Source organism: Cololabis saira, chromosome 23 (genome assembly GCF_033807715.1).
Source record: "Cololabis saira isolate AMF1-May2022 chromosome 23, fColSai1.1, whole genome shotgun sequence".
In the NCBI taxonomy this organism is placed as follows: domain Eukaryota; kingdom Metazoa; phylum Chordata; class Actinopteri; order Beloniformes; family Belonidae; genus Cololabis; species Cololabis saira.
This window is the reverse complement of record NC_084609.1, coordinates 19,208,381-19,229,410: the sequence shown is the minus strand read 5'-3', so window position 1 is coordinate 19,229,410 and position 21,030 is coordinate 19,208,381. Positions and strand designations below refer to the sequence as shown.

General features: G+C 41.3%; 1 protein-coding gene across 5 annotated transcripts in view; it reads left to right on the top strand.

The window, feature by feature from the left end:
- Nucleotides 1-21,030, top strand: part of grm8a (glutamate receptor, metabotropic 8a) — a 360,407-nt gene that overhangs the window by 263,038 nt on the left and 76,339 nt on the right. For all 5 annotated transcript variants that reach the window (XM_061714149.1, XM_061714148.1, XM_061714150.1 and 2 more), the window contains exon 7: nucleotides 11,504-11,704. In XM_061714149.1, coding sequence (XP_061570133.1) covers nucleotides 11,504-11,704 — 201 coding nt within the window. The remainder of the gene's footprint in view (nucleotides 1-11,503; nucleotides 11,705-21,030) is intronic.

The following is a 21,030-nucleotide window of genomic DNA, read 5'->3' as shown; positions in this document are numbered from 1 at the left end:
GAACCGTGCCAAAGGAGAAAGACGGTCAGTTATTGATGACTTTGACCAGCATGATGAATGTTGGCAGCTAAAAGAATGACTGCCTGGCTTATTCAGGTGAAGACCATCAACCCTGTAGGAAGAAGACCATTTCCAGAACAGGTTTTAATAAAACCAAATTTGGTCACTGTGCAGGCTGATTGGAGCCAGGTGTTGAGGCTAAAGAGTTTGCTAAAAAAATATTTTTTAGTTAACTCAGACTGTCCATGAGACTTGCCATTAAAACCAAGACGTAGAATCCACCTTTTAATTGAGGATGGATATAAGCACGGCAGCCCGGGAAGTTTCTCCATGATTATCGGGTCTGAGGCACCAGAAAAGCAGTGGGGTGCAGAGTTGAAGTGCACATTTCTGCTCAAATTAGTGGACCATTGACAGACTTTTGTAACTCTTGATGATAAGCTAATGGCGATCCAATTATTGGAATCAGAAGTGTGTTTGTGCTGAGCAACATCTAAAACATGCAAGACAGTGGGCCGTGAGGACCAGGGTTGAAGAACGTCCTTTAGAGACTAATGGTGAGTTTCCATTTGCGGGGATCCAGGGTAAACTTACCAGACAGGAACCACTAACAAGGCCGAACCCTTCCTCAGCCCCGCAGTCAACCATTAACTGAACAAATAACACTGCTTACGATGTGATGGCGGCAATGTACATTTTTTGCCAGTATTAAAAAGGAGGTGGAAAAGAAGAGTGCAGCCAAGGAAGAAGAAACAACTACTAGAAAAGGAATGCCACTTGAGTTTTTGTTTGCTTTTTCGACATACACTGGACATAATGATTGATATTGAAAGAAAAACCCTCATAGGACATCTACATTGGTGTAATGTGCCAACAAGACCTGAACCAACTTAGTCCAATAATCTTTTTTTCTTGTTATCGCCATCATCATCAAATGTACTTGCAGCAAAATGTTTCTGGTCCAAATGAATTGTCTTTACATGATTAATAATTAAGAACGTAATTTAGAATTCTAATCAGGGGAGACCCCCCCACCAAGGAGTTTCTTTGGCAACCTGAGTACCTTTTTCTACAGGAACGTTTCTGGCTCAGTAAAGTTTCCTGAAGGCCAGCCAGGTTTGGCAGGCACCTTTGCTTTTTGCAGTTGATGTGGTCCTTTTGTCATCATTTAGCCAAGACCTCTAGCTCTTGCTGGAGTGGTTCACAGCCAAGTCTGAAATCCTGTTGGTATGGTATCTCCACACCTTCAACAAAAGTCTTGAACTGGAGATTTAGATTTAAAAATAAGATTTAAAAATAAGGCAAAACATTCATCCATCTAATACCAGTTTTCTGCTGCCTGTGTACATGTATATGACCACATTAATGTTCCCAGTCTGTAGTCTGTAGCTTGTTACTCAAAGTTTCCTCCCCTTAGATATATATTAGCTCTCATCATACTGATGTTCTCATCTGAGTGAGTCATAGTTGTACCACCTCTGCACCACTGTTGAAGTGCCAGGTTAGAGGATTCAAGTTGATTTTTATGCAGTTTAAGAGGCATTTGAATAGCTGTGCTTCAAAAAGCAATATCAATTTTGAATAGTGTTAAAGATGGAAAATACCGCAATGAATATACCCTTCATGATGCCTATAAAGCAGTTAGTTCTGACAATAAAACTATTTTTTCTTTTGTTGTGTAGACTTCTTAGCTTTCTGTCTGTACTATCGTATTCAGTTTATGGCAGCGGGTGTCAGATTGAGAAATGGCGACTTATCTCAATTTCAAACAAAACTTTCATCATGAAATCATTATTGAATTCGTGAAATCATTTTCAAAGGTTTTTGTTTTTATGCCTTTGGCTTTTCTTAAACAGAACCAAGATGAGTAAAACATTTGTACAGTTTGTGAAACAGATCACAGTACCCAGCTTGCTTTCTTATGCAACACGAACAAATAACCAACCACAACATGTGAAAATGACTTGCAGGCAGATGGGGAGATGATTGCCGCCCCTCCCTCTCACAGCTTTTGGTTTACTGAACTTTCATGAGACATGAAAAGTACTTTTCATCTGTACTTCTGCCTCTGTTTTCCAGCTGCTTTTTACCCCCCTCAATTTTCAGTGCAAATCCTCTCTTCCAAAGCAGCCAACCAACCAAGCTGCCTGTGGTCTCCAATGTCATTAAGAGAAAGCAGAAATACCGGATTTAATTTAGCAGCTGCTGGCTGGAAAATGAAATAGTGTATTGCATAGACGACGGACTGTGTTCATCAACATGTAAACATTTTCCTCATCCCTGTTACCTCTCTGCTTCCATCTCAACTTTTATTGTTATTTATATTTCTTCAACGTTTTCTCAAAATGGCACCATATTGAACCCTGAATAATATATTTGTTTATTACACATTTTTTGCTGTGCATCTGTACACCTAATGTGGAGAGACAGTGAATGGATTTCATTGAAATCCCACGCTGCTCCAAGGTGCTGACAGATCCAACAAAAGCTGCATTGTGAACTCCTCACACACCCAGGCACACACACATTCTCACACGCCCCCCTTGCTCCACTTTCAACACCTGACGCAATCCCAGGAAACAGAGATAGTAGTGTTTTTCCAGTTAGCCCTACTCCTAACAGTAAGTCGTTCAGCTGTCTGAAGGCAAGATTACATTTTCTTGCGATATGCTGATTAATGATGCATCATGTAATTTCACATCTCATAAGAACAGCAGAGAGAAATGCTCATTATTGCATAGCAGGTTGATCTATTGCTCAAAGTACAATACTTTGTTCTGCTATTCCTCTGAATGGAAATTTGCAAAAATGAATGCAAACGTGTGCGTGTGCACGGTACATCAGAAAGAAGATGACTTAGACTTCTCAAAGACATGAAAGCCATTTCATCTAATGAAGTCACACATCAAGTTAGAAATAATGACTGTCCTACAATTATATTCATAATTTATAGGCTCCATCAGAGCTCTGTGACCCTGACAAGGAAGAAGTTGGTATAGATAATGGATGAATGGATGGATGAATCTTTTAAGCTTTGTATGTACATAAGTTTCAGAGCTACAAAGGGAGAATTACCTATTACAGCTGCTATCAGAAGATTTGAACAATAGCCTGTATTGTGTAATACCACTTTATCCCACTAGCGGTGACACATATCATGTTATTTAAAAAGAATATGGGGAAGTTACACCAGGGGAGGATGTTTTACTTACGTGTCAATCATGTTGAGAACACCTCTGGGTTTACACACTAGCGGGAAGACACATCAGTGAATTATTGTTGTTTACTCGTTGGCACTTTGTGTTGACAACTCAACGACCCTCACCAGTGAGCCATCGCTGACTGTCATCAGGTAATATGTTAAATATCTGGAGCAGTTGTGGGAATCCCCCTTTGGGCTGCAGCCATTGAAAGAGTAAGAAATGAGGTGATGTCACAATGAGGAAGAGACTCCCGGGAAACAAGACAGAGATGCTGTTAGGTTTTGTTGAAAATACAACGTTGCACAGCATATTTCAAGTTGGTAACTACTTTGTTCATTACTAACCCAACTAAACCGTAAACCTCTGTTTAACGCAATTTGCTCCTTGCGTGTTCTAACGATTCCTTTACCAGTGTTTGTTGTCGTTTATAAATGATTTATACAAATAAGGAATATTAATGAATAATAGCAATAAATTATCAATCCCCAAAGGGAAATTAATTAATAAGGTATTTCTGAAAATAATTAAATTGAATTGAAAAAAATAATTGTACAAATAGCTTGAAATGCTGTTATTACCCTCAGTTCATCTTCAAATAAACAACTTGTGTTGTGCAAGTGATTCCGCCCAGGCGTTAAATTGGGATTTTCTTCATGGGGTCTTTAATTGCAACTTTAAACGATGAATCCCAGGACGATGACACCCTGGTTATCATTCTCTAATATTAAAGTGTATGTGATGATCTGAAACATACAAGTCTGTAAGGGGCTGAATACTTTTTCATAGTATGTGTGAGCCATGACTACTTTAACTGAGCTGAGCAACGATAACATGGAGAAAACATGTTTACCAGCCTATTTCAGACGTGCATGCTGCTGAAAGTTTGAACAGAATTGTTGGGTTCCTCCTGAAGGAACCAAACAACCTCATGATCTTTCACTCAAATATTTTAAGGAGGCTGTTGAAACACATGTCAGATACTGTATGTCCCTAATTCTGAGCATGAAGCAGATTTACGCTGAGTGACAGTACATATTTTATTCACTCATTTAAAAAAAAACATGGGGATTTGTGACTTAGCCTACAAACACCTCAAAATGTTGGATCCCATTAATGTCCACCTGTCAAACACAGGCAGTTTTGTCCTTCTGCAGCATTCACATTTAGAGTTTCCTCCTTCTGTAAGTTTTCCCCTCAGTGGAGATTCCCATTTGGCACATTAATGCCACTAACTATTTGGACATGAAATTGCATCCATGTATATTCTGAATAGGGCACAAAAAAAGCACAGCTTAGCAACATCACAAACATCATAGCAATAGTGAAGTATGGTTGAGTATTTGGGCCGTCTCTGGGCCTTGATCACTTGCCATTTGTACATTTCTGCTACTCGCTGATACGTGAACCTTCTAATGCGCTGCCCTGTCTGCTCAGGGGTGGTAACGCTACATATTTGATATTTTAGGAAATTGCTTGATAATAAAGTTCCAAATTAGTTAAATATTTTTGCCTTTTCCTTACTGAACACCGTCAGTTTCCAGGAAGGGTATCCACCATCAAAGCCCTCAGATATTTAGTTTTTGTTGCTAAACCAATTTATTACGGGTACACAGATGCCACCCATGTGTTACATAAAGGTATGCTTCTTTGAAATGACTCATTAATCAGTATCTGTTTAGCTTTATTTATGGACTATTAGCATAATTAGGTCTGTGATGAAAAAAGAACATTAAAATGACGGCTGCAGCGCCTTAGATTTATTAGTGAGACTTGATAAAGACATTTCAGAGAATACCATTCAATCATACTTCTTTCTGCTTTTGGGTGGCACAATTGACCTCCCCATTTAACCCCTCTATTTGCCTGACTCCACATTTTCACAGCGCTTTATCATTGTTTTTCTGTTACAGAGTGATGATGTGTATTGTACCATTAAGTCATTTAAGGATTCCAGCCAAACGTACATAAGTTGCACTGTCCTCTGATGTACTGGGGGTTAAGCAATAGAGAAAGCACAACATTTAATCAAGCGTGGGATTTGGTTGTGCATGCATATGGAGATCTTCCTGCTTATGTGTGTGTCTATATGTTACATAGTAGAAACCCATTAGAGTAAAATTGGATGAGTCAACTGCCTTGACAGCTTTGGTCACATTTGAGGGTCAAACGTTCCACTATAAAAAGCAGTTTAGTGCCAATAAAACTAATGTGACAACCACTAATTTGTAAAATGGAAAGTCAAGCTGAACTGCTTATTGGACTGAGTACACTAAACTGTTTCAAACCAAATACATATTTTTCTCTTGTCGCATTAATGATCACTGTAGAGTCAAATGCGTAGAGAGCAAGACTGAAGTTCTTAGCTATTTCTTAATTTCTTAATGTCAATGAATCATGAAGGTTCTCCCTTAGGGTATCTCAAAACCTGCCTGATGAATTGTGTCAGTGCCCCCTTTAACATACACTATTTCAGTCTTGCTTCACCAGTTTATTTGTTGCATCTTTGTTGCACCACCCTCCCCATTGTAATCCCATTGTGTTGAGTGGTTTCTACTTTATCAACCTCTTCTATGCACTCAAACATGATTCTGTTAAGTGTTTTGTTTTTTTCAACTGCATTGGTAGATCTTTGTGATTCAAGTTGCTTTCTGTTCCTTGTTTATTTCCTTTTCGATTTTTTCTGAACAGTTTTCTCATTCAATCTGTTGTCGCTCCACAGGATCCACCTCTGGTGAAAAAAAAATGAAGCTCGACCAATTTTCTCATCCTATTTCATTTGGGTTTTTTTTTTAAACGCACAATTGACTACAAATTATGCAGTTCAAGTTAATGTATAGTTAATCTATGAAGCCACTGGTCCTTGAGTGAACACGTGTCTGGAGCCTCAGGAGTTTATCAAAATATCTGATAATCAGAACTTTCCCTGTTAGACCTGATGCGTTATAATGTTTTGCCAATTTATTAATGACTGGGATAAATAAATACCATCAAATATTCTGTGATACAATCTAAACAGCCTCTTGGAAGTTTGATGATGCATCGTTTTTGAAGAACACTGTAGCCTATGTAATGAGGTTAGAACAACTGACTATCATTTTAGGGATAAAACAAGGAACTTTAAGCTATTAAGTTGACAACTACAACAACAAAAAGACAAGTATGTATAAGAATTTGCATACGCTTAAGAGATTAATCTTAGATTGAGGAAAGAACAAATAAACATTGAAACTTAATACATTTAATCCTGTAAATTTATAACCTAAATGCTCCATCAACACAGTTTTAAAGGGCTTTCTGGTTGATTTTAAGTGCTGTAACTCATTTGAGAAACAAATCTGTGGATTTTTAATTTGATGTGAAATCAACACTCTTTTGACTGGGTGGGAGTAGCCCAGAGATTAGTTACGAAAGCAGCAAATTGGCTCAACTGGATCCATCAAAGAAATTAGCTTTGCAGTTGTATTAGATTCACCTTCTTGTGCTTTTCCTGTGGTGTTTGTTTCGACGGACACTGCAGTTGGTTGGGTGTAGTACTGCAGAGTACTGCGTGTATATAGTTTCTCACAGTTATAGAAGAGAAGGTTTGACTGGGCTGAGCGTCATCAGTAACATCACAGATATTTTTACGCTTTTTTTGCACTTGTAGCATCACGACAACCTCCACTAAAAACTTTTAGGTGTCAGGTCCAGTTGCATGAAAACATTAGTACCCCTGACTGAAGCGGGTCTTAGAATTAGGAAAATGCAATCTCTTCTTGGAGCATTCAAGCATGTGCTAAAACAAGGCCAAACGGAAAAGTCAAGAAAATGTACCCAAAGTCAGACTGTACAACGCTTGGAGAAGACTACAAAAAAGGACTGTCTTTTAAAAAAAAAAAAATGTATCTGTGGCAGAGTGGAGTAGCTGCAGCCACTCAGGTGGATGGGAAACAGGTGTGTCCCATCAGCCTCTCCACTCTGCCAGCCTTGATAAGGACTGGGAGACTGCAGCTGGGCAGGTGGGAGACTGAGAAGCTGCTGCTGTGCCATGCTGCTGGTCTGCTGGCTGAAGGTGATTGTTCACGTGTGGGTGATCTGAGCAAATAAAAGGGTCTGCACAAAACTCCGTGTCCTCTCCATCCTTCGGTTGGGCCCCCGTAGCATCCACCCTGCTACATCTGGCGCCCAACGTGGGGCCCGAAGAATGGACGAGAGAGGCACGGAGCGGGCCCTGGACGCGCTCGCCCGGGCCATGGCGGGCATGGCGGCCGCCTTCCGGGACCAGGGCGAGCGGCAGCTGGCCGCCATAGAAGCCCTGGTGGCCGCGGGGCGACCCACCGCCCCTGCACCCCGTCTGAGGGCCGCCGCAGCAACACGGGAGGAGCTGGCGGCGCCGCAGCTGAGAGGCCGGGAGGCAGAAGCTGCGGGCCGCCAAGCGACGGCTCCCGAGGCGACGGGACCCGCGGAGCGACCCATCCCTGCACCCCGTCTGAGGTTCGCCGCGGCAGCGCTGGTGGCGCCGCAGCTGAGAGGCCGTGAGGCAGAAGCTGCGGGCCGCCAGGCGACGGCTCCGGGGATGGAGTCAGCGGTGGAGACGGAGACGGAGGGGGAGACGGAGGCGGAGGCGGAGTTGGCTGGGGAGGCGGCTGCGGAGGCGCAGCCGCCATCAGCGACGGCGGGGACGGAGGCGGACCACCAGCCAGAGCAGGGCTGCGTTGCGGAGGAGGAGGAGGAGGAGGCGGTCCCGGAGGTGGACCGGCAGCTGGCGCAGGACTACGCCACGGAGGAGGCGGTCCGGGGCGCACCGTGTGGCCCGAGGCCACCACGGGCCCGGCTAGAAGAGCGTTGTCCACGGCGACCGGGCCGACGCCGGGGTCGCGACCACCCCGACCGTTCCACTGCTCAGGCCGACGCCGGGGACGACCCCCCGACCGGGAAGCCCGGAGGGTTCCTCTCCAGCTCCGAGGGGGCGGGGGGGGGGGGGGGAGTATGCTCGGCCGGAGGGACCCCGGCTCGAGTTTGTCGTTGGGGGTGTGTGGCAGAGTGGAGTAGCTGCAGCCACTCAGGTGGATGGGAAACAGGTGTGTCCCATCAGCCTCTCCACTCTGCCAGCCTTGATAAGGACTGGGAGACTGCAGCTGGGCAGGTGGGAGACTGAGAAGCTGCTGCTGTGCCATGCTGCTGGTCTGCTGGCTGAAGGTGATTGTTCACGTGTGGGTGATCTGAGCAAATAAAAGGGTCTGCACAAAACTCCGTGTCCTCTCCATCCTTCGGTTGGGCCCCCGTAGCATCCACCCTGCTACAGTATCCCCCCCCCTTTTTTTTTTCTTCACCCAGTGCATCTATTTAAGTCAGTCCCGGTACCGTGCCCCCAAACTGTGCATGTTAAATGTTTAAGTCCATGACAGCACAATCACAATTAGCCTAAACAAGAACAGTTTGTTTGGCAGTGTTGCCAGGAGAAAGTCTTTTAAAGGAACACAGGAACTTAACCTAGATTGGCAGAACTGAATCAACTACAAGTGGTGTTTTATTACCTTTATGTCCAGTACAATGTTTGGTGAAAACCAAACACGACACACACTGTCAAGCATGTTGGTGGAGTGGGAATAATTCCGGCTTGTTTTTCAGCCACAGCATCTGGGCACTTCGCAGTCACTGATTCGACCATGAACTCATATATACAAGACAGCTAATTCAGGGTGCTTTGAACAATTCAAAGCATGGCAGGAAATTTACTTGAGAGTAGCTGAAAATGAAAAAATCCCCATAAAATCATAAAAAGGTTTTGGAATCGCCCAGTCACAGTGGAAAATGTGTGGTAGGACCTTAAGATAACTGCACATAAGCAAAAACCTAAAAACCTCAATAGGCAATTTTAAAGCAAATTTGTCAAAAAAAATGGGCAAAAACATTAATCATAAAGATGTTGGGCACTGCTGAAGCTATTCAGGAGACAAGGTATTGCTGTTAATAGTGGATCTTCAAGCTGCTGAATAATGGAAGTACTTGGCATGGCCCACATTATTGTTTTCTCTTTTGCAATAGTTTCAGTGATGTTTTTGCATACCAAAACCTAATCACTCCATAACGATGTTCCTAAAGTGTTCTGAGATTCTGAAATACACAGAGAGGAAGTAATATTGATAGATATGCCAAATCTGTTTAGGAAAAAAAAGGATTGCTATAATCTATGGATTTTGAGAGTTTGCCAGAAGATACACGCAACATATTTCTCTAAACGTTCCCGTTTCTAAGGGTCACCACAGCGTATCATCGTGTTCCGCATATTGATTTGCCATGAGTTGTACGGCCGATGCCCTTCCTGACACATCCCTCCCCATTTATCCAGGCCTGGGACAAGCACTGAGAGTGAGTGGGGCAGTACGGGCGATCTGAGGTTCAGGGTCCAAGCCAGGGACACATTAGCACGTGATGGGACTCGGAGATTCATTAACTCTACCCTTAATGGGATAACTGCATATTTTCACATTTTAATGAGACAACGTCTCTTTAAGTGAATTTGTGTAAATCTGAAAGTTGTCCAGGTTGGTTTGCCAAATGGTGCAAGTTGTTATGTCATGTGGTTTCCTAATGAAATGTCAATCTTAAAGCAGTGATGAGCTTTAGGGCATTCATCAACCTCTGAAAATCAAATGTCTTGATACCCAGTATGGTTTACGCTTTACAGTTTCAGTTAGATGCCTTAAGCATGTAGTTGTTCCCATTTGCTTGTTCATCAGTCCATGACTCTCTGGATCCCCCCTCTATATGTTAAAACATAATCAATACTGTGCTTCCTGAAATCAATATGTTTCAGCCAGTAATGAGGTGTTACAAAACGAATGGCCGCAAGTTTGAATGGATTTGACGCCCCGTTTGGATCTGGTTTTACTGGGCATGAGTATGAGGGCGCGTTTGGAAATATAATTGCAAAAATGATCGCTTTTAAGGTAAAATGATTCTGTCACAGACGAGAGAAAAAAATGGCTTTCTGCCAAAGAAGTTGCACCTGACAAAGAAAGAGTTGTACTTCCTCCTTCACAGAGCTTTTCTAGTTGGTGCTCCAACCAACAAATACACAGATGCAGACAAACACACACACACCACCAGGTACTCATTTATACCAGGACTGGATTTCATCCTTGGGACCTCATTATAGGTGCTCACATTGATTCAGGTGCCTCCGGACTTTGTTAATTCAACAGCCCAGATGGGTTTGTGTCGCTCGAAGGTGACTGCCACTTGTAAGAAATGGGCAAATGTAGCCACGAGACATGCAGCAGAGGGAGGAGAGGAGATTAAGAGGGAATATGACAGAACTCTGTATGATAAAAACATGAAGCAACCACAACTAAGGATGTATATCAGTGACTCCCATGCAAACCAGAAAATGAAGGTTCCATTTAGCTACTGATTTCCATCAACATTCATCAATAAGGTTTTGTTTTCTCTGCGTTTTCTTCATTAACACAATGGGCTATTGAGTTCTTACATAAAGCTCTCTCAATAAATTGCAATTAGATGATCTGTATGCTTTGTGAGCGTGAGCGCCTTTACAGTACGGTGTGTGCAAAAGAGGAATGGGAGTGCGTGTAAGCTTGCAGATGCATCTGCACTTCAACATGAAGGCCAAATATGCAAATGTTCATCATCACCACTTGATAAACAAGCGCACAACTGTGTTGTAATTAAGTCGGCTGCAGTAATAAGGCTTAGGAAAGGACAGACGCACAGTAAGAGAATCGGAATGCTCTACATATTTCTGTAAACAAGACTGGTTGAAGATGCCTTGCAAATAAAAGTATAGAACATGCTAGAAAATAGCAAGAACCTTTGCGCTTGGCAAATAGCCATGCCACCTGGGTCAGGGAGGTATAAGGTGTTTTTGTCCCCTTCAAACACTTTCCTGACCATTCTCTCTTACACAGAAATGCCATTATCAGTAGTTCAGGAGATGTTAAAAAGGAACATGTTGTTCTTTCTCCTGTAACTTTGCTACCAGGGTGAAAATGGACTAAGAGGAATTATTTGTCATTGTCAAGCTAAGTGCCCTGCTGCCTGTCCAGCAGTCAACCTGTCCCTTTTTCCTATATTCTTTAAAGTCCTTCCTCACCAAGACCCTGTCTATAGTTCTATGTCTTATGTGTGTGTGTTTTTAAAATGGCCAATTTCGTTGACTCCTTATTTTTCCACGGTTGTAAATCATCTAGCCTCTGTATAATTTCCTTGCACTGATTGTGGCTGCAGGATGATTGAAATTACATGGTCTGAGATGCTTTAACGTACTTGTAAACTTATTTTTCTTGGTTTTCTTGCAGGATTAGAAAAAGTCGGCCGTGATTCCAGTTATGAACAAGAGGGGAAGGTTCAGTTTGTGATGGATGCGGTGTACGCCATGGCACACGCCCTGCATCGCATGCACCGGGAGCTCTGCTACGGCTACCCAGGCCTCTGCCCGCGTATGGCTAACATCGATGGAAAGGAGCTCCTCAGCCACATCCGTGCTGTCAACTTCACTGGTGAGATTTCCACTTGATTTGGATTCTTACATTTCCGCATAGATGCATTTGACTCGCGAGCCATACCCAAAACAGTAACAGTTTTAGACCGTGCACGTCACACTGAAGGGCCATTCGTACTGGGAGACATGCAGCCAGTGACGAAGCTGACTCCTCTCCCTTACATCCATGTAGCCTTTTAACCCCTCACATCATCCCACACTTCATATTTCTGCTTACATCAGTGCTTCCAGACAGAGCATAGGACCGGAAAAAATGAAAACCTGGTAATTAAACTGAAGGATATGCGAGAACAGATTTGTTCACTGGTGCCAAATTTAGCAACACCGCCTCTTTTAATACTGCACTCTAAAAATCTTTTACATTCCATTCACTTTAGTTACGAAGAAAGAAAGACAAGGATAGACTTATGAGATAAAGAACAAAATCCTTTAGTGGAGCGCAAAGTGCCAAAGCCGCAGTATAGATCCGAGACCTTTTCTTTTCTGTCTGGGAGTGGAATGACATTCCTGAACCTGCAAACTTGGTGTGTTTTTTAAAAAGTTTCTTCTCCAGAACCTTTTTCGTGTAGGCCTGTAGCGATGCGTCTTACATCAACGCGTCGACTTCAAAATATCGTTGTCATATTTTTTCGTCGACAGAAACGTGTGTCACCCAAAACTAACAATTCGCACTTTGCAGAACGGAGACCGAAACTGTGACCTCATTGCAGCGTGCCCAAAGACAGCCCAAGGTCACCAAAAGATCAAAAGTATGGGAATACTTTAAATTTAGTGCCAAACGCCTTTTGGAATTGGCATACCAGAACAGCGATGTTGGAACATCTTAAGCGGCGGTACCCCCTTGTCTCTTGTGGATGGGACAATAATAATTGCAAAATATATCAAGCAAAATAATTGCAAAAACAAACGTGATCATGATCAAATTATGGTATGCATCAGCTCCGGCATTTGAGTAGGGCTTAAGAAAACTCAAATATCCTATCTCAAAAAATTAGAATATTCTGGGAATCTTAATCTTAAACTGTAAACCATAATCAGCAATATTAAAATAATAAAAAGCTTGCAATATTTCAGTTGATTTGTAATGAATCCAGAATGTATGACATTTTTGTTTTTTGAATTGCATTACAGAAAATAAAGAACTTTGTCACAATATTCTAATTTTCTGAGACAGTCCTGTAGATATTTTATTCAACTTTGCCCCTGTTCATACAAAAAATTAATAAAATGTCCTATTTAAAACCAAGGACAGGCACAGTGAGACATAAATCCATGAATAAATAAACCTGTCCATTATTTTTCATTTTTTAAGAACAGGCAAATGTGTTATATAAAAAATAAAATAAAACGTCTCATATTTTTTCTCTATCAAGTGGGTGAAATCGGTTCTGGATGGCAGGACGTTCTCTGGGTTGAACTGGTGTATCATTTGTTGAAACTCGTCACTCAGACCCGACGTCCTTTCTCTTCAAATGCTTGTGCATTACCAACGTGCTCCCGTGATAAGCAAGGTCGGCTTTGCAAACCTTGCAAGTCATCTTTTTATTTACCGTATCGAGGCTAAAAGGCTCCAAAACTTTAGAAGTTTAGTTACGCGCAGCTGCTCTACAGGACGGGACGCCGTCATTATTGTTTACCTGCTACCGCTCGGCAGAGACGCTATCGCGACTCTCGGCAGAGATTGTATTGAAGTGAGAGGCCTCACTCCATTGGAAAAACACGTCTGGCGACAATTGTCGAAAATGGAATTCATTGTCGACAATTTTGATTATCGATTTTTGTCGACAACGTCGACGAATCGTTGCAGCCCTAGTGTGTGTGTGTGTGTGTGTGTGTGTGTGTGTGTGTGTATGTGTGTATAAGGTGATGAAAGTAGATACATAAATTGACAATATTAATTCGAGAGTAAATAAGTTAAACAAATAAATAATTATCATATAGAGTGGTGTAGCATGATATAGAATAATAATATAGTACTATCATCATATTGATGATGTTTATGCAGCTCTTGATATTGAGCACCGTTGCATATTTTTATGCCATGTTTTATTTGATTGTATTTTTTTCTCTCTTGAATATAAGGTGCTTTGACTCTATGACACTAACCTGTGTATAAATAAATAAATCATTAAAATTCAATCGCGCTGGGCCTGTACAGGAACAGCCAGCGGTGACTACGGGCATGCAGAGTTCACTAGCAGGACGTGGCGGGGTGAACATCTCCAGCTCTGACTGGAGCAGGAAGGGGCTGCTGCAGGAGCTGCCGAGAGATGGGTGTCGTAAGGGAGAGGGACCCATGGATGCACCGGCGTCTCGCTGAGAAACGAGTAAAAAAAAAAAAGAAAAGAAGAGTGCTTTCATACCTAGACTCTGCAAAAGTTGCCAGTCGCTTTTTTGAAAAAAAGTAGCTAGAGGGTCAGAAAAGTTGCTAAGCTGGCAACATTGCTCGCCTGTTTTCCATAACCATATACTTGACTTGGAGAGTGTTACTGGTATATTGGCCTCTCATAGCTGTAGAGAGAAAACAAAAATGTGAGGTTATAGCTTTCGTGGTGTAATGTTCAGACCTCTCTTTGACAGTGCCAAGCCATACCCCTCATTAAATTTGTCTGATTCATATGGAAACATGTGATGTTGCATTTCGCTTTTAAATTTACACTAATATTGCTGTGTTCTCTTGTCACTTTGTTGTGCCCAGTCATTCATTTCCCACTCTCTCTGGACTGTTGACTTGTTGTAAGTGGATAGAAAACATTTGCTCATTTGCAAGTAGTATCAGGCACCTCATTTGAATACTGTCTTATTAATCTTGTTTTCCCTTGATGCGCCTCTACCTCCATTTCATTTCCGGTGCTCCTCTCCCAGTTCTGAATGTGAATACATAAAATCTGATGAGTTACAGTGCAGGAAAGCACACAGAATGGGTGTTGTATTGTGCGGATTACAGGAAGGCTTGTCTGATTTAGAGGTAAGATTAAACTTGCATGAATATGTCTGTGTGGGAATGTGTGTGAAAACGAGTCGGTGTGTGTTGCTCCCTGAGCTCTCTGGGTCTGTGTCTGCTAGAAGTGACACAGACCAATTCACAGGCAGTGCTCTTTCATACCGCCAGATCAGGTGTGTTTTTCAGTCATTGCTGGTCTAGAGGTGAGAAAAATCCTCCCATGAAACAATGTCACAAACTTTATCCCTAAATGAATCACTGAACCCTGTTTCTTAGCGCACAATAACTTCTCATTGAACATCGTGGACCTTAAATTACAGGAAATTTAAAAATTACAATGTCCAAAAATATGACTACATACACCTTCTACTGTATCACATACTGTCAAAGATTGGTAATGATCGAATGTGCAAGGTTTCAAAATAAGATAAAGCTACCTACAGTATGAGAGAGTTTTCTCTTGAGAGTGAAAGAAAGTAACACAATTTGCAAGTAGCAGATTATAATCCGTAAAGTTAGCACTTCAATTGGCTAAAATACTTTTCAAACTAAAATATGAAAAAAAACACAAAAAAACAACATGTTTCTAGTTGCAGTTTGTGTCCAGAAATATTACTTAGCTGTATTTTATTTCACATTTCATTGTGTAGGTGTTCAGTACTGAAGTTGATTAGAAAGCTACGTGCTAGCTGCTCTGTGGAGATTTGTTCAATAAAAGCAACACATCTGGAATAAATGCACACATACAGTATAGTATTTTTTATTTTCTATTGAACATTCAGACAGACAAATGGGGGCTCATATAGCAACATAGCGGCAATGCTTGCAGGTAGGCGTTTCTGACATGCCTTTGTCATACCATCAACAGCTAATCACATTTCTTCCTGCTTACTGCACAAGTCAGCTGGGTGAAACAGCCACGCCCACGTACTACAGCTTTGGCCAGCATTAAGGGTGTAGCTGCCAAGTGATAGGCTGATGCTTGCATTGAGGAAAGAAAAGTTGAACATTCCCCTGCTTTTGATGCATTGCCAACATAATACACAGAAAGCAAAAGTCAGTAAGACAACACTTCTTTCAAAATGAATGGACATCAATCCCGAAGATGCTGCACATATGTGTGAGCGAGGGGATACAAACACGTTGTTTTTTATCAATGGATGTATTGCAAAGCTGGTTGCATGTGCCAGAATCCATATACAATGTTATTGGTGATGGGTGTTTGGCATTACTGGGGAAACATATTCACATTATTTTGTAAATGATTTCATAGACTGCAGTTGCCGAGAAGACTTGAAAACGTAAAACAATTCAAGATTTGAAATCTACTTATCCAAATATCAAGAATTGTTGAATGCGATGTGTGTGGTGCTCCGAGATTTCAAAGTAAAAGCCCACACGTTGCATCAGGTCATACTGGACTAAATCACATTCCAGGGTGATTCCAGAATCACAACACCAGGACATACACACTACTGAGGCATGTGCACTGCAGAGCAAATACCTTGAACAATAAGAAGTCTGACCCTGGAGCTGCAGGGACACACTGCGCCGTCTAGGTTTTATTTCTAGGCGCATTTATTGGCTTATCAAGGCAACACACACGTTCAATCAAATAAAACTCACACAGCCAGGCAGAGATTAATGCAACATGGCAGTGTTATTGACAATAATGGGAATTTAGAGTAAGACTTGTGAAACAATCATTAATTTTATAACTGCTTCATTTTCCTGTTCTTTTAAATTGTTGTGTTTTCAGAAAAGTATTTAATATCAGAATAGAATAAAATGTGCACTTGTGTTTATTGGATTTTTTTACCGCGTTTAGCGATCACACTGTAACATTAACTCCACAGCTGGCCACAAAAGCAATTAAAAAATTGTGAATTGAAACTATGAAAAGTGGCGTGTTGAAACAGTAGGGACACTTGTGCAACTAAAATCAATTTTTTCAAGGACAGAAAGTTAAATAAATAAATCAGCCCTAACCTGTTCTCTTTATGCGCAGCTGACGGCTGTGGTCAGCGGATAAGACTTAAGAGGGACAGAAAATTGAGCATTTAATAATTTCACGCTCCCTAGACTGAATCGTGTCGTGGAAAAGGGTTCTTTGTGGTCAAATTATCCTCTGCTTTGTGTAGTAAATAACTAACAGTGCTCCTTGTAGGGTGTCTTACGGCAATCATGTCTAGTTTGATGATCCAGGCAACCATGAACAATTAGAAATGCAGAAGTATTTGAGTTTTACCATTTTTCTTTTATGCATCACCACAGTGAATTTGGAATTAAACAATCAACATGTGATCAAAGTGTAGACTCTCAGCTTTAATTCAAGAGCTTTCATAGAATTACGGCTTTTACAAAAAATGCAGTCAAGTACTTCCATTTTCAGCAACTTAAGGGTATTTTGGAAAAGTAAAAAAAAAAACCTATAAGTTCTCTACTTGGATGGAAATCCTATACAGTCAATGGCTGCCTGGAGTCTGCAGCCCATGACGCATCACCAACGTCTGAGTTTCCTCCAGGGGAGATGATTTGCTGAGCCTTTATTGAATCATCTTCAGTCCTTGAAACAACTTGTGCAGTCGGGTGTAAAGCAAACATATTTAGTTAAAGATAAAGATAAAATAACAGGGTGGTTGTGCCATAAACTTTTACACAAATTATGCTACAGTGAATTTCCTGGAAATCAACATACACATAGAGCATCACCAATGTCATCATTAAAGCATTTATCTTAAATGTAGCAGTGCAGATGAGCACATCCGGGGAGGGGGGACTCTGAGGTAAAAACTGAGCACAGCCACACAGCGGCATTCATAATTTCATACGGCCAGTGTCATATCTGGTATTGGCTGCGGTAATTTTCACAGACAATTCATGCGTGACCAAAAAACTCTAAGAGGAGGCCACGTGCAAGCTCACAGATGGAGCTTGAGCGCAGGGAGGAGAGCTCAGGCCTAAGCGGAGGATATTTGAACACACAAGACTAAATCCTAATGCGCAGACTCACTTTCAAGGAGCGGAACATATTTGCAAGCAAGCTGTGATTTTGTGTGTGTGTGTCTGCGTGGGCCCATACAGACTCACTGCTTGAAAAGCATGCTTTACTGACCCATTGAATGAGATTCCATTTTGTTTGCCTTCACAAAGTCCTGAGTTGCTTCTGTAGTATGCTCAGGGTCATTATCCAGAGTTTTAAAGCACCATCTTATTCGTTTTGTAGGATTCGTCTGGATCTGAGCAGAGACTGTAACCTCATACTAGGGCTGGGCGATATGGACCAAAAGTCATATCTCAATATTTTCTAGCTAAATGGCGATACTCGATATATATTTCGATATTTTTTCTGTGCCTTAATTGGGGTTTCCCCCAAAGCATTATAGCATAGCATCTCTGTTAGCTTCATTTTTTTCTGAGGCAAACCCTTAAAAAAACAGTCAGTTTTAATACAAAGCCTCGTGCCAAATGTCACACAGGTACCTTTATTAACAGAGGTCTGCACAATATCAACATGTATAAAACAAATGACATAAAAATAAACTGCCTGCATATATAGAATAAAAATGCTTCTTGAATAAAATAAAACAAATATCCCTTTCCTGCATAACAATTAAATTCAAATACACTGTGCAATTAATACAATGTAGACAGTAACAGGCAGACTTTTCCACTGAGGTTGACAGTTGTGCAAATAACAAAACATTTGTGCAAATCTCAAATAAAACATTCAAGTCAATTTGTTACAAAATAAGCTATATCAAAATCATTTTAAAAAAATGTAAAAAAATAAAAAAATGTAAATCGATATAAACGATATTGTCTCGTACCATATCGTGTTTGAAAATATATCGATATATATTAAAATCTCGATATATCGCCCAGCCCTACCTCATACACATCAGATTTTGTCTTTTTACTGCTGTCATCAGTCACATCATCCATAAACACCAGTGAGTCCCTTCCATTGGACGCTGTACCATACCATGACACTTGCTCCACCATGCTTACACGTGATGCGGTGTCTTTTGGATCATTTACTTCTCTGTACCTTTTCGTTTCATCTGTCTAAAGAAGTCCATATAAATGTTTTTTTGTTGAACTATCAAAATATTTTGGCACAGCAGTCAAACTCTGTCATTATCTGGATACTTGTGGACCAAACTTTGTCAAACTATGAAAGTTATTGTACTCTGTGTCAGATGATAATTCCCGCTAAGAGACGAGATGGCTTTTTTTACTGGCACCAGCTTGCAATAATTAGAGGGGCCAGACTTTGAGATGACGATCTCTACACCTGGCTGAACCACCCTGGGGTTACACAGAAATGCAGAGGGATGCAATCATGAGAGGAAAGGACTACCAGGCAGGGGGTGATGAAGTTCACCTGCTCACAATGACCTGAGGGTAGAAGCAGGAAGACAACAGTAATAGAGGTGTAACTTGCCCCAGAGTTGATGAACTTGACCAGTCATTCATTCTAGAGAGACAATTATGGAGCAATGGTTAGAGGGGGTAGAGGTTCATCCTGGGAACGATGGAGGCCAGAGCATACGAGCAGAACAAGTGGAAGGGGGGGAAATCAGAGTGCAACCATGGAGTAAATAGGTAGACTACTGGATTTGAAAATGTTAAAACTTGTTTGCTGGAAATGCGGAGAAGTTTCTGTAACTTTAGGGGATAAAAATGATCTGTTGGGGCGGAGTAGGGTCTAAGGAGAGATGATAAAAGACTTTTTTTTTCCACTCGGCAAGAGAAGAAAAATGGCAAGAAACTCAGCGAATACAAGAGCAAGTATGAAAAATGGAGACATCCCGTAATGTAAGAGCTGAGTAAAATTTAAAAAAAAAGGAAAACAGAGACACCTAGAATGAACGAGCTTACTGTGATATATCAAACTTAACTTCCAGATGACCTTGATGTGCAAGAAACTACAAGAGTACAACAAGAAGAGTGAGTTTTATGTTTTACAGAGGTTTCCATAAGGTGAAAGAAAGAGACAAAAGTAAAGAAAAATGCAAAACATGTCACTGTGTTTTGGGTCAAGGCATCTGAAGAAGAGATGGAAAGAGACACTGTCTTACTTTGTGTCAGAGAGAGAAGACTTGAGGGAACAAATGTGACCCCTGACACGATGAAAATGTAGGCCATGTCTGCACAAAAGGGATTACAGGTTTTCTTTGTCAACTAAAGTGCAAACTCTGGTCTCATGTTGAATTGGGAATTTAATATTTAATGTCCTAGAGTTAATAAATAAGCTCAATCCCCATCAATTTCAACTATAAAACACAGCATTTCTAAGAATGCATGAGTACTGCAAATGTAATTGTATAAGAGTCATGGGGGCCATGTCTCTGCAGGGCACTTCTGCTTTTAGTACTTCAAATCATTTTACATGTATTACTGTATCTTTCTTAATGAAACTTTCATACTTCTACTTAAATTAGACTTTTATTATTGATCTTATATTTATGATGCATAAAACATATTTTATATTATTGTAGTAGTGTTTTATCTTCAGCAAAGTCCTGACTTATTTCTTCCATCTCTGAGAACTGAAACCTAAGAGTGTTAGATAAACCTTCTCTGCAGAGGAGCACTCTTACTGGCTGCAGGCTGCAGGCTAGCTGTGTCTTCACACTTCAAATTGGAACTCACTTTTTTCGTTCTGTAAAAGACACAAACATCAATTCTAAGAGTGAAACAAGTTTCAGCTCTTTTTATATGATGTCCACGTACAGTACAAGAAGAGTTTGTAAGTTAATTATACTTCCTAACTCTCACAGTTCACAACAACCGACTCTTGCACATCACTGTGGGCAGTTGTTAGTTCATCTATAACAGACCTGCTTCAGGGTTCTGTGCAGTATCAGCTCGTCCTAGAACTGCGCTCATCTGGACAGAAATCTTCCGTCTTTTTCCCTGAATCTGCCGAAGCCCGTCTCTCAGTTGTGGAAAGGTCACACCTTCAAGTGTTCCCATTACCAGAAGCAATAGTCATCCCATCTTCCTTCTTTTTGATGTTGCTGTTGTTTCGGATTGCTCCTCAAGGTCACTGCCTTTGTCTGCAGTTTGTTAGTCATCAGCCTCATTTTCTACCTGTTTAATTGGTCTAGATTCAGAAATAAATCCTGACTTCCGTTGCTGTTGTGCTCAGTCTGTTCTTATACTGCTATGATTCGTACCTATCTTTCCGTCCAGCTTTTTCAAAGGCCCGGTTAGGACTTCTTTTATCACCCACTCCTTCTGTCTGTTGGTAGACCGTGCCATTCAGGTGCTTCCCCTCTCACAATGGTTCCTCCACCCTCTCCACTTCCTCGTTGGGTTTCTGCTGCTGAGACAGTCACAGAGCACTTCATCCCTGACGGTCTTCTTGCAGA